Source organism: Perissodus microlepis, chromosome 11 (genome assembly GCF_051167445.1).
Source record: "Perissodus microlepis isolate ML-2025 ecotype Zambia chromosome 11, ASM5116744v1, whole genome shotgun sequence".
Lineage (NCBI taxonomy): Eukaryota > Metazoa > Chordata > Actinopteri > Cichliformes > Cichlidae > Perissodus > Perissodus microlepis.
This window is the reverse complement of record NC_140471.1, coordinates 14281926-14302145: the sequence shown is the minus strand read 5'-3', so window position 1 is coordinate 14302145 and position 20220 is coordinate 14281926. Positions and strand designations below refer to the sequence as shown.

At 42.0% G+C, this 20220-nt stretch overlaps 1 protein-coding gene across 1 annotated transcript in view; it reads right to left on the bottom strand.

The window, feature by feature from the left end:
• Positions 1-20220, bottom strand: part of znf407 (zinc finger protein 407) — a 157966-nt gene that overhangs the window by 60080 nt on the left and 77666 nt on the right. The window contains exon 6 of the mRNA XM_084942847.1: positions 6676-6842. Within this exon, the coding sequence (XP_084798973.1) occupies positions 6676-6842 (167 nt within the window). The remainder of the gene's footprint in view (positions 1-6675; positions 6843-20220) is intronic.

Here is a 20220-nt window from a genome sequence, read left to right as displayed (position 1 = left end):
CAGCTGGGCCTCAGTAGTGCTCTGCTCCTCTCCTGCACAGATAGCAGCTTTCACTGAATCCGCAGAGACAAAGCAGCCTCAAGTTTCCTCTATTATACCCATTTAAAGCCACTCGACTGTGAGAAGAGTTTTAATGCAGTGCCACTTAGAGGGGAGAAAAACAGCCTTAAAAAGGTGCATTTGTTCACCAATTCGTACAGGTTCACTTTTCAGTCCCTGTGTGGATGGCCTTTAAAGGAGCAATGTTTTCATATAAATGAATGTCCAGTCTGCTTTTTTTTATGTAGCTACACAAAAAAGAAAACTCTTTGTATCAGGTGAAAAGATTCCTCGAATTTACAAACGCATTATAGAACGATAAGATCTGCAGAGCAAGCTTGCAGGACAAGCTGAATCAAAGTATCGTAGTTCTCTATAACATGGATTCATCATGATTAAACACCGTACGCAACAAGACTACTTTGCTTTGGTATCTTTAGCATGAGTTTCAGAGTCAAAAAAGAAGGCATTAACCTTCACTTGGACTGTGCAGTGTGCTTTGATGCAAAAAAAACAAAATCAACAATGATTCTGTATCAAGCACCACAAACAGGACCCACACAGAACTCTTGAAACATAACCACAGCTGTAATTGTGAAACAAGGTTTTTTCTTCCCCATCTAGCATCCTACTGATTGCAGAAAACCTGGGTTTTCAAGGCCTTTGACTATAATGAATCAATAAATAAATAACACCTATATTCCACATGTCTTTAAACTCTACATGAGTTACTAAGCATCTCGATCAGACCGTTTCTCCCCATCAGAATAACAGCGCGGGTCCCCTCCTCCGCCCTCTCCATCTCTCATTACACCCAACGCTACAAGACCCCACCACAGAAAAATCTATAGCCATCGATCCCTACGCCCAGCCGCGGTCGCCACAATTATTCTTGAGGAGGAAACGTTGGCGATAAATTACATGTGCGCTTTTCATCTGTTGTTCTGCGGGGTGGAGCACTCCCAGGACCAGGGTGGGGATGGTGAGGTGGGGTAGTTAAAAAAAAAAAGTGACACGTTGCTATCAACATTGTACATCTGACTGCTAAAAGCAACATAGACCTTTCAGCCACCTTGTAACCTTGAATTGACTGCAAGCATGCATGACTCGGGTTAACCTTTGCCTTTAATAGGTACACTAATGACTCTTATAACTTAAAAAACAATTCACCTTAAAAACATATCTGTATCCTTTACCAATTTAAACTTTGGATCTAGCCTGAATTCATTTGAGACTGTGAACCCTGACCTCATACATCAGTCCTGAAGGCCAGATATACAAAGCTCCAAACAAATGCAATTCAAGTCACAGATCACAAACAGCTATGCAACTGAGTGTGCACAAAATCCACACACTAAAATGTCCTAAAAACACAGCTCCCGCTAATACATTTGCACTGAGAGCCCTTAAACTGTTTTTTTGGGCTATTTGAAAATAGCTATCACTTCGTCTCCTTTGTTCCCATGGTACACCTCAACTCTCCGCCCTTTACTGGAATTAAATACGCCTTATTGCGAGACAATAAAAGAACTTTGAAGTCAAAATATACAACCCTTCTTTGCATGTGTGTGCGGATACATATATATGTGTGCGCCTGTGTGCGTTTTAAATAACCCCGGAGGAGTCTGCATGCAGCTATAATTGCCTCCCTCATTAGTTATGTTTTAGCAGGAGCGGATGGGAGGGCAATTAATTTTACCGCTTAATTTTTGACACGGAATCCGCTGTTGTATTGATGTGCTCGCCATTTTGGGTCTCATTTTTCAGGGAAATTAATTGACAAAGTGTGAAGATTTATCAGCATATCGCCAGATTAAGCGACAAACTGAAGCAATGAGGAAATCAATTGTGGCCCTGTCGCTGTGTCCAGACCTCCTCTATGCACTCCACCACCACCACCACCACAATGCCCAAGAGCCTGGGAAAAACTGGGTGGGTCGGATTCAGTCCACTTATTTATTTTTTTGAGCCGCTCATTCATCAGCCGTTACAAATGACCCTGGCGGCTGTCGACCACTAGATCCCCCATCCACGCCCTCTACCCCCCTCCCTCGGACTGGTCTGTGAGCAGAGAATGATTAACATAAAAAACACACAAATCAGAGAGCAACAGTGAATCCCATTAGAGGCAGGAGAAGGAGCGCAGAGATTTTAACTTTTTTTAAGCTGTCCTTTTAGGGAGCGGGGCTCGGCATGTCACAATCAGCAACTCTATCCATGGGATCCCACTAACTTGATTTTGGTCATCTAGACGTTGCGTTTTCAATGGGAGAAACCTCACCTGACTGCAGGTTTCCCCAACCTTATAAACAATATATTTGAATAATGGCCAAAATTAGCACCACTGACTAACAATGGTCCATGAGGTCAGTTTCAGGATCATTAATATGCAAATTTTCATGACCAATTATCAGTGGCCATGAGTAACAAGTCTTTCCCTTTTCTCGTATCCATGGGATGACTATTATCTATCAAGCAAATGTTAACGGCTGATATCTTAGAAAAGAAAGCAGTCAGATAAATGATGTACAGGAGGGAAAGGAAGAGTAAGACGAACAAAAGGAAAAAAATATTGTAGGCGTGTTAAGTACTCATCAACTGACTCATTAGAACCATTGATGACTTTCATGCCAATCACAGTTACAAGTTTGCAAGTAGTTAAAGCAAACCCTCATTAATAAGTATTTATTTCTTGTAGTCAGTAGAATGTTTTCACATTAAATCAAGGATATGAGGTTACTGAAGCTGTTGGGAAAACAGTAGGAAAGGTGAAGCTGGTGGTGCAGAGCTGGTGGGTGTGAATGTTTCTATTTTGAAGTATGTGTCTGAAAAACAAGTATTGTAAGATTTAGACTGACTCTGAGATGACCAATGAAGTTTATGTTGAAACTCCAGCCACTTCTCTCTGAGACAGACACAGTGGGCAGAGGCAGTAAACGCAGGCTGAGTGTGAGAAAAAGTTTTTCTGGGGTTAAAATTAAAATTAAAAACAAAACAAGATAAAGTTGTCTATGTGCAGTCAACAAAATTTAGTTTGCCACAAAGTTTAAATTTAGTGTAAACTTTGCTGTAGGCTGAGAGAACTCATCCCCCTCTCTGTCCCTAATACCTCCAGAATGCAGGGGTGTGTCTAAAGGTGGTCATTGGGTGTCCACCTCTGAAATTAAGCTTTAGTTACTAAATGTCGAGCAGATTTCATTTGTTAAAATGAAATATACATCTACTAATAAACTATGCTATATTATTATAGTTTAAGCTATGCAAAGAAATAACTTTTTTCCCCATGTATCAAATGTTAAACTGAAAACTAGATCGGTCACAGATGCTCTGCTGTTCATCTTATGTCACTCTATTGTACCTTTATGTACCACTGAACATTATATTGGCACATGAAATGCTAACACTCATAAAAGAGGGCATAAAATATTTTGTAGCTTCTGAAAAAAGTGGTTAAAAAATCACTACAAAGCAATATTGAAGTCCAAAATAAGTTAAATAAAAGCAGGCTTCTCATTTCAAACCAACAAACAACAAGTGACAACTGTTGCTAGCACATTTCAACAGTTGGAGCTAGCTAGCAAATAAAGAAGTATTGTCACCTGATTTTGCTTTCTTGTATTATAAGCGTAATAAGGAAATATACAACACTAACTGTCTCACATCCAGTAAAAAATAGTAACTGTTTACACTGATTAGAGATAACTATCAACAGGTAGTCACTACTGCTGCTTTAATGAGTAATATCTAAACGAGGACTGCCGCAGAGTGACTCTTGGTGTGCTGAATTATTGAAAATCCATTTTCAAAAGAGCTCCCTGAAGTTCGGAGAGTGGTAATTCTCTGGTCCTGGTCAGTGTTTAAGAAAACATGCTATTGCTAATCCTAAACTTGTCCTGCTATGCCAAATTATATTTTTTCAGAGGAAGGTTTCAGCATTACTCAAGAATATACATGTTTTTGTCTTTGCATGCCGTTTGATTCCTCAGCCTATGCCCATCCTGCCCATAGTGTTCCAATTTGATGCTCTAACTGCTGTTTTGAGCAATTAGGAATCTTATTTTAAGTGTTATAAACCAATCAAACACACCTGACATGAACCTAGTCAATCAGAACTTGTAACTGTGATGACGTTCTCGATGTAGGGATGCTTTGGTTTCTCTTTCCTCGCGTTGTGACGTTTAATTTTACACTTTTACAACTAATGAGCTACGTATCATTACACTCTGCTCCAGTGCAAACACAGCAGTTAGTCATCGTCCTGCGAGCCTCTACATAACCCAGATGCATGTACTCTAACTCGCACGCCCTCCATTACTGACTGCTCTGTTCCCTGGGCAGATTAGTTCAACTTTTAAATCTCCTACTTATTTTATTAGTATTGCATCTTAGCCCTGTGAAGGAGACGATTTATAACTTTTAAACAGATCACACATATGCAGATAATATTTCAGTGTGTCAGGTTGGCTGCTGGAATGTGATTGCAATGATTGTAAAGCTGTAGCTAGCCGCCCTAACCCAGCACCAATTATAACTGGCAAAGGAGTGTCGGAGGTCACAGCAGAGCAAATTGTGTTAGCTTTTTTTGGGGCGTCGCTAATCAAGTCAGGTCTTGCTGCTGACTAAAATGAGGTTGTTTCAGGTTCAATCTTAATTCTCCTACTTTTATATTTCTTTTTTGGTCACCCGTGATCTTTCAAGTTCCTATATTCAATCACCCCCCCCCCTCAATCGCTTAACTCACTCTCAAGTCTGTGTTTCCCCCTGCCAAATTCACACAAACACACACCACAGCATAGCATCCCACACCTCTTCAAATGACAGCTAAGTGACAGTGTGACGCCAGCCACTTGATGGGGAATGATGAGAGCTGGAAACAAATGAAAATAAAACATCTAATTATGTCAGAGGCGCCTTGACGTTACATCACTGTTAAAACACATTTAAAATAACATTCAGCAAGCCTCGCACTGACACACATAGAAACCCGTGCACACAGCAGGCACCCGTGACGGATGGAGGGCTCTCCTGCAAGCACTCAGTCAGGCTGTCAGGCCACTGGCTGCTGCTGCTTCTGTCATTGACTTAAAAGGGCATCGAGGAGCCATGTGTGGGACATTACTGAGGCCGAGGGGAAACTGCTGGGCTGCGGCATAAAGACACTTTCAAAGAAACTGACTTGGGCTCCTATCGAGGGGCTATTATTCAAGACAATATCCTCCCACTGCACCATCTGTCCATCCAAAGTTTTTAGCAAGTTAAAGAAGAAAACCACACAATTCAAAGCAGTCCTAAAGTGTTCTTTACTGTATGTACAGAAATGAAAGGGAAGGATGGAATCAGAGGGGAAATGCACAATTAAAGTAATCATTCATCTCAGTGCAAAGACTCACTGGCTGGTTTCATCGCTTCTAATCAAGCGATTCACTTTGTAGTGGAAAAAGAAAGCGGCTAAATTACTGATTATTGATTGGTTATTGGTTAGTTATAAAAAGTAGTTTCCAGGTGAGGTTAGAAAAGATCTTCTGAATTGCCAGTTGAATCAGTGTTGTATCCAAAAGCTGTCGATAAATAACAGATTTTTAAAGAAATGGGAACCTTCTAATTCCTAATGCTTCTCTTTTTGGATCAAAGGTTGGATACCTATATGAAAGGACAGAATCATAAGTGGGTTTTTCCTGCTTTTTATTTTTCTGAGGCAGCTGCAGCTCAGGCAGTAAAGCAGGTTTTCCACTAATCGGAAGGTCAGGGTTTGATCCAATTATCGAAGAAAAAAAGCCTGTGGTGTAAAGAGCTTTCAGCGGTCAATAAGACAAGAAAAGTGCTACATAAATGCAGTCCATTTTGCATCACTGAAAAAAACCCATACACACAGGATTGGTGTAAAGCAAGGAAAAAAAACAAAAATACTCTCGACGATCAGATGGACTTGATGAACACACACTCATTGACCAGCTGGATTTGAGGAAGACACACTTGGCGACCAGATGGATTTTTGGGGAAATACACATGACAACCAGTTGGAATTGAGAACTACACACTACCTTAATTTCCACAACATTCGAGCATCCAAGTCTGGAGGATGGCACAAAACAAAACAAACACAAAAATTCAAACATCCCCGTGCTGTTTTGCTCGTCCCTTTGGCTATTAATTGGCCGATACAATATCATATAACAGTGACAGTCCTATCGGGTTCAGAAGGTGTGTTTAACCATCTAGCAAGTGTCTGCAAGAGCGCCAAGAACTAGTTCTCGACTTTCCCTGGATGTTGAAAATCAGTACAGATGGACAAGCTGAGGCTATTACCGGCCAAAAACTTGCGTATATTTATTCCAAACAAAGCTGTGAAGATTCATAATTAATGTGAGAATTTCACAGTTCACATAAACTTCATTTTGTTGAATAGCAGATAGCAGCTATAGAGGAATGAAAAAGTACATTTTGTCTGATCCAAGCAGAGCCTTTCTTGATAAATAACCCTTTGTCCCAGACTCATAAAAGCACTGATTGCCTGTATATACATATAAAAAAAAGCTAATCCCATGAATTTTGCACTTCAGAGTGTGTCAGTCAGTGTGTTTATGGAGGAGCAGCAGCAGTAATGGTTCACAGCGGAGGTTGCTAACTCTGTCTCACCCGTGTGCGTCCTGTAGTGGTCCTTCATGGCTGACAGGTTGAGGAAGGCGTAGTGGCAGGATGGCCAGGCACACTTATATGGTTTCTCTCCACTGTGCAGTTTCATGTGGTTGTTGAGGGCCCATTTTTCGCTGAAGGAGCGCTCGCACAACTCGCATTCAAACTTCCTGCAAGAGAATAAGATGGGGCAGGTAGGAACGAAGAGGAGGAGAAGGAGGGGGTGAGGGGGAGAAACAAAGGGTTATTTACTGATCCCAAAGCTGACGCAAAACGCTAGAAAAATCCACCCTGTGAGAGAGGAAATGGAGGTTGCTGGGTAGTTGCACTCACAACCACGGACCAGAGGGCCATATGATTGTACGCTGTACATCTACGCCCACACTCGTGCACACACACACACTCAACGCACACAGAATGCAGCTGGCTGCTGGTGTGTCATGTCTGTATAAGCAGGCATTGATTTTTCTGTCCTGGCCTGCCACCTCCACCATTTATTCTCTGCTTTGCACCAGGGCCCAAAGGACTAGAGAAATTCTGTTACAGTCCACACACACATACACACACACACCCTGCAGGGCCAGTGGGGAGAATAGAGTTCACCTGTCCAGCGTCCCTGACCACTTAGCCAGGGCTAAATGAACAGTTAGCAACATTTTACCTCCCGCTTCATTCTCTCGAGGCTCTTGTATTAGAGCTTCCCTCCACCCAAACTAATCGTCTTTTTTTGTTTTGCTTTGTTTTTAACTAACCGCTCACATCATCAACATCAGCGCTCTCACCTAGCTTTAGATTATCAGTATCAATCCAATGAATGTAAAGCACGATGTAGCGTTTGTTGAGGTATTTTGTTATAAAAGCCCCCGTTATGCGAATCAGGGCAAAACTGTGAATATGCATGTCATTCTGTCTTCGCTCTGGACATCTGTCTATTTTCGCACCCACGCCTACGACCAACAAAAGCTGCATGTTCGCTCTCTGTCTTTTTAAAAATATATATTTATTTATTTTAACTCAGTGTGTAGGATGTTTGCACCTATAGTCATCTGCTGTGTTATTAAGCTTCACGAATAAAACACAAAGAAGGGGAAAAAAAACAATAGAAAAAGCGCGCGCTTGAATTAATCTTTACCCCCGCGCTATAATTTAGCTGCAGAATGACTAATGTGCGAGTCATAAACAAATGAAGTCGGGTTTTGGGGAGCATTCGTCTTGCAGCGAGGGCCATGTTATTTTAGGGAGGGCGGCTGTCTTTAAGTCCTGATTGTGTCGCTTAATCCCCGTGGTATCTGTTTCATAGCGAGCAGCATGACACTCACCTGAACAAATAATGACTCCGAGCAGCATGTAGCATGTGTCTGAATCAATAATTCAAACTCATACATCTTCCTTACTGGAAAGGGGGTTGTTGTTGGTGGTGGTGGGGGGCAAAGGAGAAAGAAAAGGAGGCAGGGAAAAAGGAGAAAGGAGGGAATTAAAGCTGGGGTGGTGGAGGAGAGGAGAGAAGGGAATGGTGTTGGGGGGGTCCTGGCTTCCGCATCAATCTATATGTTCCATAAAGATGAGTCAAAATGTGATATGGGTGTCAACCTGCACCGGTTCAGACTAACCTCACGTTACCAGACAGGATGGAGGAGATTTAAAATGGCACCTTCATCACCTGGCTGTAAGTGCAAGTGCATTTATAAATAGTTCCATTTTCCTCTTGTTCTCATCAACGGACTTGGCAGGCATTTTATTTGACCAACAGATGTATGTCTGCATCTGCATTTCCTTCCCTTTCCTTCCTCTCTGCGGTATTTATAGAACAGCTCGTCGCCTGTGCCACCACGGGAGAGGTAAATAAGATGAGTGAAGAGATGCTATCTTTTATTGTAAGCATTATGCACAACACTCCTGCTTTATGAGCTAAACGGGCCATTGTTTATCACAGGGCGTAATCGCAAAGTCAGGCAGGCAGGCAGGCCTTTACGTGGGAACGAGGCATGCTGGGATGGAGGTAAAAAGAGAGAAAAGGAAGAGGAGAGGAGAGAAGATGGAGGAGTCAGTGCTGGCAGAGTTGACTATCAGTGGGGGTTTTGTAAGGATGAGAGGAGGGTTTGCGTCTGTTTTTATGGGATCAGATGGAGCGCTTTGATCTTGTCCCCGCATGTCAGATCCCGTCACGATCCACCGTCTCGCCCATACATATGCATACTGCCTCTAAACAGCCAGGCACCATGCAAAAGAACCACGGTGAAGGGAAGAGAGATAGAGAGAAAGAGAAGCGGTTTGGTGAATGGGTTTGTGTATGCATGCGTGTGAAAGAGCAGGGAAGGCGAATATGGAGAGAAAGAAGTAAGGCAAAGATGGAGGTTTGGAAATGAAAAATATTTGGAAACTTTTTATAGGGGAGGAAAAAAACCAAGCAAATATGTGCCAATTCAGAGTCAACAAAACCCAACAGAGTTCTCAAACTATTTTAAGAAGGACTTATTGGGCGGGGAGTGTGTGGCTTCAGGAAATGACCTGTTTTGCTTTCAAACCTCCACGTTTATCACTCCTTAACGGGGACCCTTCATGCTCACTTCCTACTCCATTTTTTTTTATTCTTGTGCTTTGAAAGAGCAGCTTTATGTGATTAATGGTTCAAAATAATCCTTTTTTCTCTCATACCAGACCTCAGTTCATCAACTACGCAAAAGAAACACTGTTGAACCATGTGCGAAATAAATAAGCAAGAGAGAAATTATTTTAGCTGCTCTTGCTTTAAGGCTACTTTCTTCTGATTGGCTACCTTTTGCAAACGGAAGGTTTGAACAGGTGGGTGGAGCTTCTCTGATGACAGCCAGAACTGTACACCTAAAGCGACTGCGTTAAGGATATGCGCTCTCAGTGCCCTTGACTCATGAGGATAACGCACATATACACTGACCACTCTAACACTGTAATATCGTATAAGTCAGAAATGAACGAAAATAACCTAAATGTAGGACAGGCACAGTGATGACATTTTTTGCAGAATACTGTCTCACAAATAATTACAATAAAGTAAAATAAAACTATCTAAACATTAAATTAATTAGATTCTGCTTCTGCTACCAAAAAATGGGGTTAGACACAGAGTTTTACACATAGATCCTCCTTGTATTTGGCATAAAATCAAATACACTGAGCTACCTGCTGTTGCGACCCCTCGTGACAAAGGAGCAGACAAAAGTAGTTGCACTGGAACTTTTAGTTGCTAACACTTTCAAATAAAGTTCACGTTCATGGTCTTTTCACGCTACTTCGACTAAAATCCAAAACTGTCCCACACTCGAGCTGTGAACTCCAAAAATCCATTTGGACTGGAATCTTCCAGTACTTAGCTGGTTCACTAGTTCACTAGTGTGTCCTTGTGTGCAGAGGAGCACATGCAAAAAAATCTCAACACAAAGCAAACAAGTGGACAAAACCAGCCTGACGAGAAATGACAAAAACATGTCGCAGTACATTTGTTTTCCTCTCAGCTCAGGCTCTTAATTTTACCATTTATTTTGTCAAGAATTCAGGTGACATTCTTATGTAAACAAAAACACATAGAAGCACAACACGCAACTCCGAGGCCAGAAGGAATTATCATTTTTGTCAGCGTATGTGCACAAGTAAATTATATAATCCATCCATCTATCTGAGCTCATGTTAAGGTTTGTGATTGTGCCACTTGTGTTTCCAATCTATGTTAACTATTAATCAGGTATATTAATGTATAGATTATATTTGTTCAGTTCTAATCTTAGTGGCAAATATGTATTAAAGTCATCTTTGGATCAAAATAGGCTTGGTCCTCTTTATTCACTTACACTAAATTAATGATTATTCACTTAAGTACTTGGAAGAGAATTAAATATGAATGAATGGGGGTACAGCTTTCATTTTCTCGCTGTACAGGAATGCAAGCATCACATTGTCCCTGCTTGGATGTCCCACCATGGTTGGTGCTGAATGACTGATGTCAGCAATCGATGGTATTGTTTTTCTTGGCCTTCGTTCGCTCACTTTACTGCAGTTCGTGGTGTGTTTTCGAGAGGTTAAATGACTTGGATTTATTGGCTTATGCTTTGTTCTTAGCACCACTTCACAGATCTCAAGTATTTTCCCCCCGAAAAATAAAAAAAGATGCTGATCCACTTCTTGGTACAATCTCTTCTTTCTGTTCTGGTATGTTATTTGTTGTATATCTGTCTTTTAGCGTGGCGTTACTCATCCAGACTACATCTAGGAAACGTGGAGGGAGCAGCTGTGATTGGCACATGCAGGCACGGGATCAGGAGCTGATTTAGGGGGTGTTTGATTTGGATTTTCTTTTTGCTTTGCTTTCTGTTGGCTGAGCATACATTCTCAATATCTTTCAATCGCACTCAATTATGGGAAGCCAAAATCATGTCTAAAAACTGCATTACAATTTCCAGCATTAAAAAAAAAAGGTTTGTTAGTAGATAACAAGTATTCTTGAATCTGAAAAACAATTTGGCACTCTATTTATTTGGTCTTCTTGGTTTTAAATGACCACATACAGAAAAGGATAAAGCCAACAGATGACTGTTTTAACTGTGAAAATACATTCAAATATAAAAAGAGACAGAGAAACCCATTAGTTAATTTTTTCCCTTCTTGTTTTGCATGTTTTATTTTCATATTACTGTCAAGCACTGATTAGCTAAGGCCACAGAAGGCAAAAAACCCATCTGTAATCTGAAGCAACTTCTACTTCTACTCGTTATATCACTGCCTTTCAGCCTCTTGCGTGTCTCCATCTCCTCCTCATGTCTTTCCTGCTCTCTTTCTTTTTCCCTTCTGATCACAAACCAACATGACATGATTGACACCATGTGTGGATTTATTCAGAGATGCAGGTGACTCTCCTCCCTCCTCATTCAGCAAACTGCTTGCTACTGTGTCTATACTGTCACTGATTACCATATCTATACAGTAATGTGATCCTGCTGTCAGTTCAGCCATATAGAGCTACTGTCAGAACATCACAGGCCACACTGGCCTTAATTGTGACAGAAATCCCTCAGGAGGAGCCTCTATACCTCTTAACAGGCCCAGAAAGGGGGACCTGACTCATTACCATATACTCACTATTACCCCCTAGTGGTGAGGTGGTGCCATATTTAGGGCTCCTCACAGACGATGTGTTAGTATAAACAGTAATCATGTGCTGTTGATGTAAACTGAATGACAGAGTGTTAAAAAAAGAGCACGATTTTAGTATGATTAAGACTAAAAGATGCAAAAAATAATTCTCTAACCAAGAAACAAACATTCTCTGATGTCAGAGGTAAGAGTGGCAGTGTCACCTCTGCTCCTCCTGACTGCAAGTGCCCATCAAACTTATCTATTTATTTATTTTTTAAATCAACTGTACTAATTATGTTGGCTGTTTTTTGTTTTTTTTGGATGGCTAAAATATCTCTCCCTGGTTTCCGTGCTGTGTTGGCCGGTCGCTGTAAGAGGAAATAATCTGTCGATGCTCTCACACTGTAACACAAAGACAGAAAGAGGGAGAGAGGCCGACTCTCGCCTCAAGCCAAACTGACACAAACAGACAACTTCAAAGTGAAGACTGTTGTTTATTTGGCGAAGGGAAAGAGGGGGGGAGGGAAAAAAAGAGAGAAAATTTATCTGATATGCAACTGTCAGGAGAGCATTTTCACATGCAAAATAGCGAGTGAGTGAGAGAGATTACCTAGAGGGAGGAACATGACAGCATTCACTAGGGTCAGGATGGATCATCATCTTCAGCCCCCACCTCCTCCTCCTCCATTGCCTCTCTCTTTCTCCCTCCATCGCTCTAACTTTATCTCGCTTGCTCTTTTCCCTCCCTCCATCCTTCCGTTTTTTTCCTCTTCCCCCCATCCCTTTTCTCTCTCATCCTGTTTTCAGACTCCATCACTCTGCACTTCGACAACCCGGCAGCTTAAATCCAGACTAAATTAGCTGAATGAAGATTAAATCATTTGGCCCTGAGCTCTCCAAGATATTGGGAGGAAGACTGAGTAAGCCTTAAATGGTGTCTGACTGGGTTCGGACCTATATATGTGTCTGAGGACAAGCTATTCCTTCAATGGCAGTCAATTGAAACCTGATTAGAGGGGGGTGTTGGGTAAAAAATGGCTAAAAGATTAAATTCCTGGGACAACTGTTTCCTAAGTAAGGGCGCCGGCTTCGTTATTTTTCGTTTGCGCGCACTATGTTGACCGACGACAGGCTTGTTCTCGGGCTAAGATATTGAGCGGGGCAACATCATCGCTCACAGCGCTTAGGAGAAACGCTTCAGAGAATGCGCTGTAGTCAATGTGGTCTGTGGGTACTCAAATCAGTTTCCTAGATGGTGCTAGTTTAACATACAAATGAACAAAGGCATCCATCCCTGGCCTGCTGCATGAAACAAAAAGGACAAACACTGCAGTGAGAAAAAAAAGAAGAAGAAAGAAATAAAGAAAAAGAAGAAGAGGAGACTCTCTTAGGAGTAGGTCTGCGCAGAAGGGCATTTTAAAGTGAAACAGCTACTGAGTTATATCACACTGAGACCAGCAGGAGTGTAAAGCCAGCATGTCACACAAAACAACCGCTAAAACCTCCATGAAGAGGCCACATGTGTCTGCAGAGCATTGTAGATGAATCTCCTCGGAGAGGAGTGCCGCTGCATATGACTGCAATATAAACAACGGCACACAACAGAGATGCAGCTGCTGATTTATGTTTACCTTCAATCCCGAGAGAAAGAGGAGGAGGAGAAGGCAAAGAAAAAAAAAAAAAGATAATGAAATAAATAATAAAAGACCAGGCCCATCAGATAAGCTCCTGTTTATCCCGCTGTAGGGCAAATACAAATTGTCAATTTAATGAACACGGTGGACGTGATGAAAGCGGGGTGAAGGAGCCTGCTGCCTGACAAACAATCAGGAAATGTTATCTTAATATTGTTGCGATGTTATTCAGACCATAACTTAGGGGATGGGGAGAGGCCATGACTACAACGAGGTGGCATGGAGGGGAGAGGGAAGCAAGCGGAGGCGCAAAGGCCAGGTCCCTCTGTGGTGGCTGTGTTATTGCCTATTTTTATTATGAGCCATAGCTCAGTAGCCACAAACACACTTTTAAAACGCACAAAGGGTAAACGCGAGCATGCGCACAAACTTAAATTACAATTTATTTTGTTTTTGGGTAAAAGAATGCAACACCACAAAGCTTAATAAAATGAACAAAAATGCCCCCCCCCCCACCCGCATGTGTACGCACACACTGGCCTGACATCTTGCTTCCAGATGCAGTTAACTTAAAAGCTTAATAGGGTTTTTTTTTTCCAGACTATTAATCACAATGTTTCAAGCAAAAGAACTGCAAATCAAGCGCTCCGAAAAGCTTCCTGCTGAAATTAGCAGCCGCTGAAAAGTACTGAAAGTTTGATTTGTGTGACGCGGTTCGGTCAAAGGCCTCTTCCCAGCACCGCCACCCATCCTTTAAACGGCACTTTAAAAAGCGTCCAGATGCTTCGCAGCTCAAAGTTGTTTTTTTTCTTTTTTTTTGGCGAGTCCTGAATTTAAAGCGTTGCAATCTGAGCAGCCACCAAAATTAACTATTATCTCCATATTTATATATTGCCGGCACTAAATTGCGTCGGGAAGAATTACTATCAATATGAATATCTGCAACAATAACTCAGCCGCTGTGCTGAGGACAGGATACTCTTTATCAGGCTTCTGATAGGCCTTAAATACAGCACAAGGCAGCCATATCAGAGCTTTTTCTCTCTAATATCAGGCCGCATTAGCACCTCGTAAATCAAATTACACTCCTAGAATTTCATTAGGCTCACCTGCCAGCGCTGCTGTGCTGCAGAAATATTTATGTTTTTATGCTGCGATTGTGTTCTCTCAGGTACACAAAAGGGAAGCAGAGGGAGGGGCTGAGAGGGGAAAGAAATGGGTGATAAACCTAATTATCTTTTAAGAATACGGGGAAAATGTGTCATAAATTGTGGCGATCCTGAGGAGGGCTGGCGTTTTGGAAGCCTGTGGGGCTGAGAGTTGGGGGGACAAGCCTGCTCCACTGTTTACCATCTTTAACCGGGGCTAGACTCCCACAATCCAATTAGCAGCTTCCCCAAATTTGCTCTAAACAGAAATCAAACAGGATGATGTATGACGCCGATCAGCGGGCCCTCGACAACCAGCTAATCTGATAAAGCCAGAGCAAGACTGCTAATAGCGCAAATACTTGTTCAAACTGGATCCAAAACGTTATGATAGGAGTCTGTCTTTATTATTTAATTACCTCAAAAGAATTTCACATTTCCATTTGTTTATTTGCTGTTGTTGCTTGTTCGATTGCATTATCCAGATCATAAGAATCTCGGCTCAAATTTGCTGAATGCAAAAGCTCAGGCGGAGGAAGCAGGAGAGGAGTTGGCTGTGGGGAAGGAACGCTGATATTCCGTACTACTTTTTTCTTTCCCATCTGGAGTGGCCAGGATGGCGGAGTGTCTGGATATGGGTTTTGATTAGACACAAAGGGAAATGACTGAGCCAGTGACCGTAACGACAGCCACTTAATAAAAGGTACAGTCTATACATCAAAGAGCATCTAGCTGTAAATCATTCGGCCTTGTAACGACTCGCATCCCTGTCCCATTACTGAGCCCTTAACGGGCCGCTCATATTTACTCTCCAGCCCCAATATAATTTTAGAATCATGAGCTTTGTCCCTTATCTAATTAACAGGCATAGGTTCATTCATTTTTTGGTTTTCTCTTCCCCGTCTTCCCACCTATTCCTTACTGAAATTAGGTAGCAGGGATATTTGCTTAACTCTCAAATATTTAGCAAATTTGCCCCGTGCCACGAAACGTGAAAGTTACACACAAATACGACTGATGTGACCACGTTGCATGTTGTGCATAATTGCAGTATGTTGCAACTGGAGGGTGTTTATCTAGGATTGTGTGTGTGTGTGTGTGTGTGTGTGTGTGTGTGTGTGTGTGTGTGTGTGTGTGTGTGCGCGTGTGTTTGTGTGTGTAACGGGGGTAGAGGGGTGGGGGTTGTGCTCCAGTGGGCAGAAGTAAAAGACCAGGTCCATTCTCCCTCTTATTACTGGAATTGTAATTCAATGATCACCTTAGATCACATGCGTGCCATAAATCAGATAGGCTTGACAGAGGATGAAAAATTGTATTAATAATGTGAAACTTATTATACAGTCCCAAATGCTCCCTTGATAAATGACATTGTTTGGGCCTGACAATGATTGCATTTAAAACATTATTTCTGTTTTCTGCTGGTGTGTGCGCGCGCGCTGCTGGACACAGCAGCCGTGGCTTGCTGGGTGGGGAAGACAGAGGTGGGGTTCCCGAGCTTCATAAAATATTCAAGATGTTTCCCACCGTTCTCTCTTGAGTCAGTGGGCAGGCGATGGCCACGACAGTAAGGGTATAAAATCTGTGTGTATGTGTGTGTGTGCGTGTGTGGCCAGCAGAAGTGAAATGGCTGGTGGCTCACCGCAGCGCAAACACCCAAACTCCCAAACCACAGAAAGGAGCCGATACATCTTCAAGTCATAAAGCAGCATACTCCCACTATTATTACTACACACTGAAGTCAGATTTTAGCAAATGTGAGAAACTGCAGAAAAGAGCTGCGCCAGGCTAATCGTTCATGAACCACTCTTTTATTTTTCCCCTTTTTTCCAGAATAAGTGATTTCGGGGGAGTTTATTATTCTTCCTAACTCAATTTATACAAGAACGCTAATATAAGAAAAACAAGTCTAGACTTGATTTAAACTAGACTAGCTTGAGAGAGAGCCAACAAAGACATGAAACCCCTAAAATAAAATAAAATAAAATAAAATAAAATAAATAAACAGCCAAATATGGCGTCTGCACTATTTCCTCCTTTCATTTCTGCATCATATCAGAACAAGCAGAACAAGCTGGACTGGATAGTGCAGGGTTTAATTACACGAGTGCGATTTACACTCACTAACACTACGACTGCTCTGGATGGAGCACGTTCAGAGCTACGGCACAGTATTTTACTAACGCTATCTATTTGGACTTCTAAGTAAATAGGACTTAGTTGTTTGGAGGAACGCTGTGCAAAGACAAAGACTGAGGCCTAACCTGTTTGCCAGTGCAGCTAGAAAAAACAAATCAAAACCGACTGCACAAAAATGTCGCCCCCTTAAATGTGTTCTTACAAACTGCGTCCTTTGTGTTAAAGTATTACATGAGACAGGCCTTTGAGATTAATACTGAGTAGTTAGTACTGTAGTAGATGAAACACTGTATAGAAAATCATCAAAAAATAACAATGATGAAAGTCAGAGTCTGGCATATGTGAGTAATGTACTCAGTTTGGGGGACATGTTGGAACTGTAACAGCTCACGTATACGGTTTAAATGAACATCCTGAGTCATTTCCATGTATAACAGCAGACTCGTTAGTCCAGATTAACACTACACAGCTTAGTCTCAATTACTAGAATAATACACAGCTGCTCTTTTTTGAATTAACTTATTTGTTCAACTGTACTGCAGTATTTTTATTATTTGTTAAAAAAGAAAAAAATATCTTTTAACTTTGATCCTGCAACAATTTTTTATTTAAGGAAAATGATGTACACAATTTTTTGTGACTCCGTTGCAAATGTTAAGTAGTCCTATGATTGGTGCTCGAACTACACAGCGTAAAACTACCTGTTACTCGTTTTGGCTCCAGAATAACTGACATCACACCACTTTGGGTTCACGGAAAGTCTAATTAAGGTTGTAAACAGTTGAGGTCGCTTTACAGGGACTGAGACCCGGACTGCACTCTCCCTACAGACTTGGCTTTACCCTGGCCCCGTCGTGTCCACGTCCTCTACCATACTGTATGTGCAACATTACAACCCCCCACCACTACCACTCCGCTCTCCCTTCCTTTTCTCCTCCTCCTCATCTCTGCAAATGACCATGATGGGAGGCCATTCATCTCACTCCTTCGGCCACCACAATGAAATAAATCAAGAATTTCCCCCCCAAATATAACAATATTTGTATTTGGGGTGGGGCAGACGTAATTGATGACTGCGGCCATGCTAATTAAAAACGGCGGCGGTTTCATTAATCTTGGTCATTGGGTAGGGGGGATAGCAGTGTAGCTGCAATAGCATTGGCTGGACAAGGGGGACAGGGCCGCCTCGATCGTCCTCGCTGCTCAGGTGATTTGGGCCATTGTCGAGTATATTAGCAGAGTGAGGTTAATGTGAAATGACCATTAATAACTACAACAAAAGTCTACGGCATACAAACTCAGCGTCTCTGTGTCTTCTTACACAACTGAACCAAACAAGACAATAAGTGAACAATCGCGTGTTTACTGCCATGTCCTGGCTGGAGAAGTTAATTGTTTCTCTGACTCTTCTTTGCAGAATATTTTTTCTGTCCCTTAAAACACACACACACACACACACACACACACACACACACACACACACACACACACACACACACACACACACACACACACACACACACACACACAGGGTGGTATGCTGCTTTTGAGAATTAATTACGAGGCCAAACTTCTGCTGCTTTGCCTGCGTTTGCATAGTCAAAGCATTTGGAAATCATTTGAATATTAGAACACAATTAAAACATACTTCAGTGACTCTGGCATGTCGTAGGAGCACAACCACACAGACCAAAATATTAGAACAAGTTAAATCTGAGCAACTTCCTAACAAAAAAGACGCAAACAGACAATATCGTTAACATTGTGCCACTACAGCCTAGACAATTTACTAAGTAGCACCTATGAACAGTGCAGATGGATATCATCATTTTGTAATGACTCCTACATGTTAATTCGCAACTTTAGCTTCTCCACCAGGACTCTGGCACAGAATAATGACTAGCGTGCATCTGGTAGAGGCAGTGTAGGGCAGTATTTGAAGCATAGAGAGAAACAGAGAGAGGGACAAAGAAAAAGGGAGAGAATTAAACAGAGAGAGAGAGATGGTTGGGTGGGTGGGTGGGTGGGTAGAAGCAGTAGCATATGGTGCCACGCTGCCATAAACAAGCTTTATGAAAAGACCAGGGACGTTTATCTAATCATGGAATACCTGAGGAATCGCAATGAGACACACACTTTGTCCCATTATTGTTAGCCCATAAATTTAACTGCTTTACCAGAACGATGAGGAACCCGATAGAGCCGCTGAAGACAACGCAGGGAAGCAGGTGAATTTATGTCTGTGTGTGCTTGTAAGTACACTGCGTCGCAGCTATGGTAAAGAGTGTGTGGTGTTACAGATGAATAGCCATAACTGCTACATCTTGGTATCTGTGTATCTGCAAACACAGAGAACAATGCACTCTAGGAAGCATCTAGTAAAGAACTCACAGATACAGATGTGTACTGTTTTTTTGTTTTGGTTTTTACTGTGTGCTATATTACTACAGTCTAATTTTTATTCTTACAGCAGTCTCTCTGCATGTAGAAACATTTATTTTGTTTTTTGTAAACTTGTTTTACATGGCATCTCACAGCCAAGAATAAAACTCTTGCTGTTGTTTTTTGTTAGACTGAATTTTTGTGTTTTTGCATCGTCTGAACTGAACATTGAAACGGGAACACGTGCACAAAAATGACCATGTTTACCCTGCAAATGGGCTCACATTCAGGGATGTACGGCACAGACACAAAGTGCATGTGCAATTTTGTATCTGCAAGCCGACTTACAAACACACACACATGCAGAGTGCTGGGTCAGGGGGACAGCGGTAGCTCAGAGCCAGCTGTGACCTGCCGGTCCAGGTGCTCAGGAAAACCGTTGTTAACGGCCACGATTGATGATCTAATCAAACTGTCACCACAGTGACCTGCTGCAGGGGGAGGGGAGGATGGGGTGGTGTTTGGTGTGTGTCCGTGGGTGTGTATGTTTGGGGGCAGTTGGAGGTGTGTGTGAGAGCAGGTGAGGTGGGGGGTATCCAGGAGGCCTTGTGCATGCTTACCGTTAGCCTAAATTGAGAGTGACAGTCTCAATAGTGAAAAGGCCTCTTTTTTTCCCCCTCTCTAAGTAATGGAGGAAACAACTTCAGCGGTCTTCCGGAGGATGTCACATAATCAAGGGAGATTCTCCCCCTCCCCAAACACTGATCTCCCCCCATTCTGAGCTCAGCTAAAATGTGTGTGTGTGGGTGGGTGGGGGGGTTGAAGGTTGAGACTTTGAACACTGGGAGATGATGCTGTACAGTGCTGGACAACAGCCGACACAAAACCAAGTATATAGAGTTTTTATAGAGACTGTAAATAAAAGATGGCCATTGTCGCAATAACATTGACTGCTGTTATGTGGATTACTGACTTGAAGCAAGTTTGGGAATTTTAAACCAGACAATAGTAGGACAATGAAGTAAAGCTCAGGTACCCAGATGCATCTATTAGTAACTGGGATGCTAATTTTTATGGCGAAAAAACATTCTTAAAAAAAAAACCACACAACAAAAACAAAACAAAACAGTATTCTATAACAG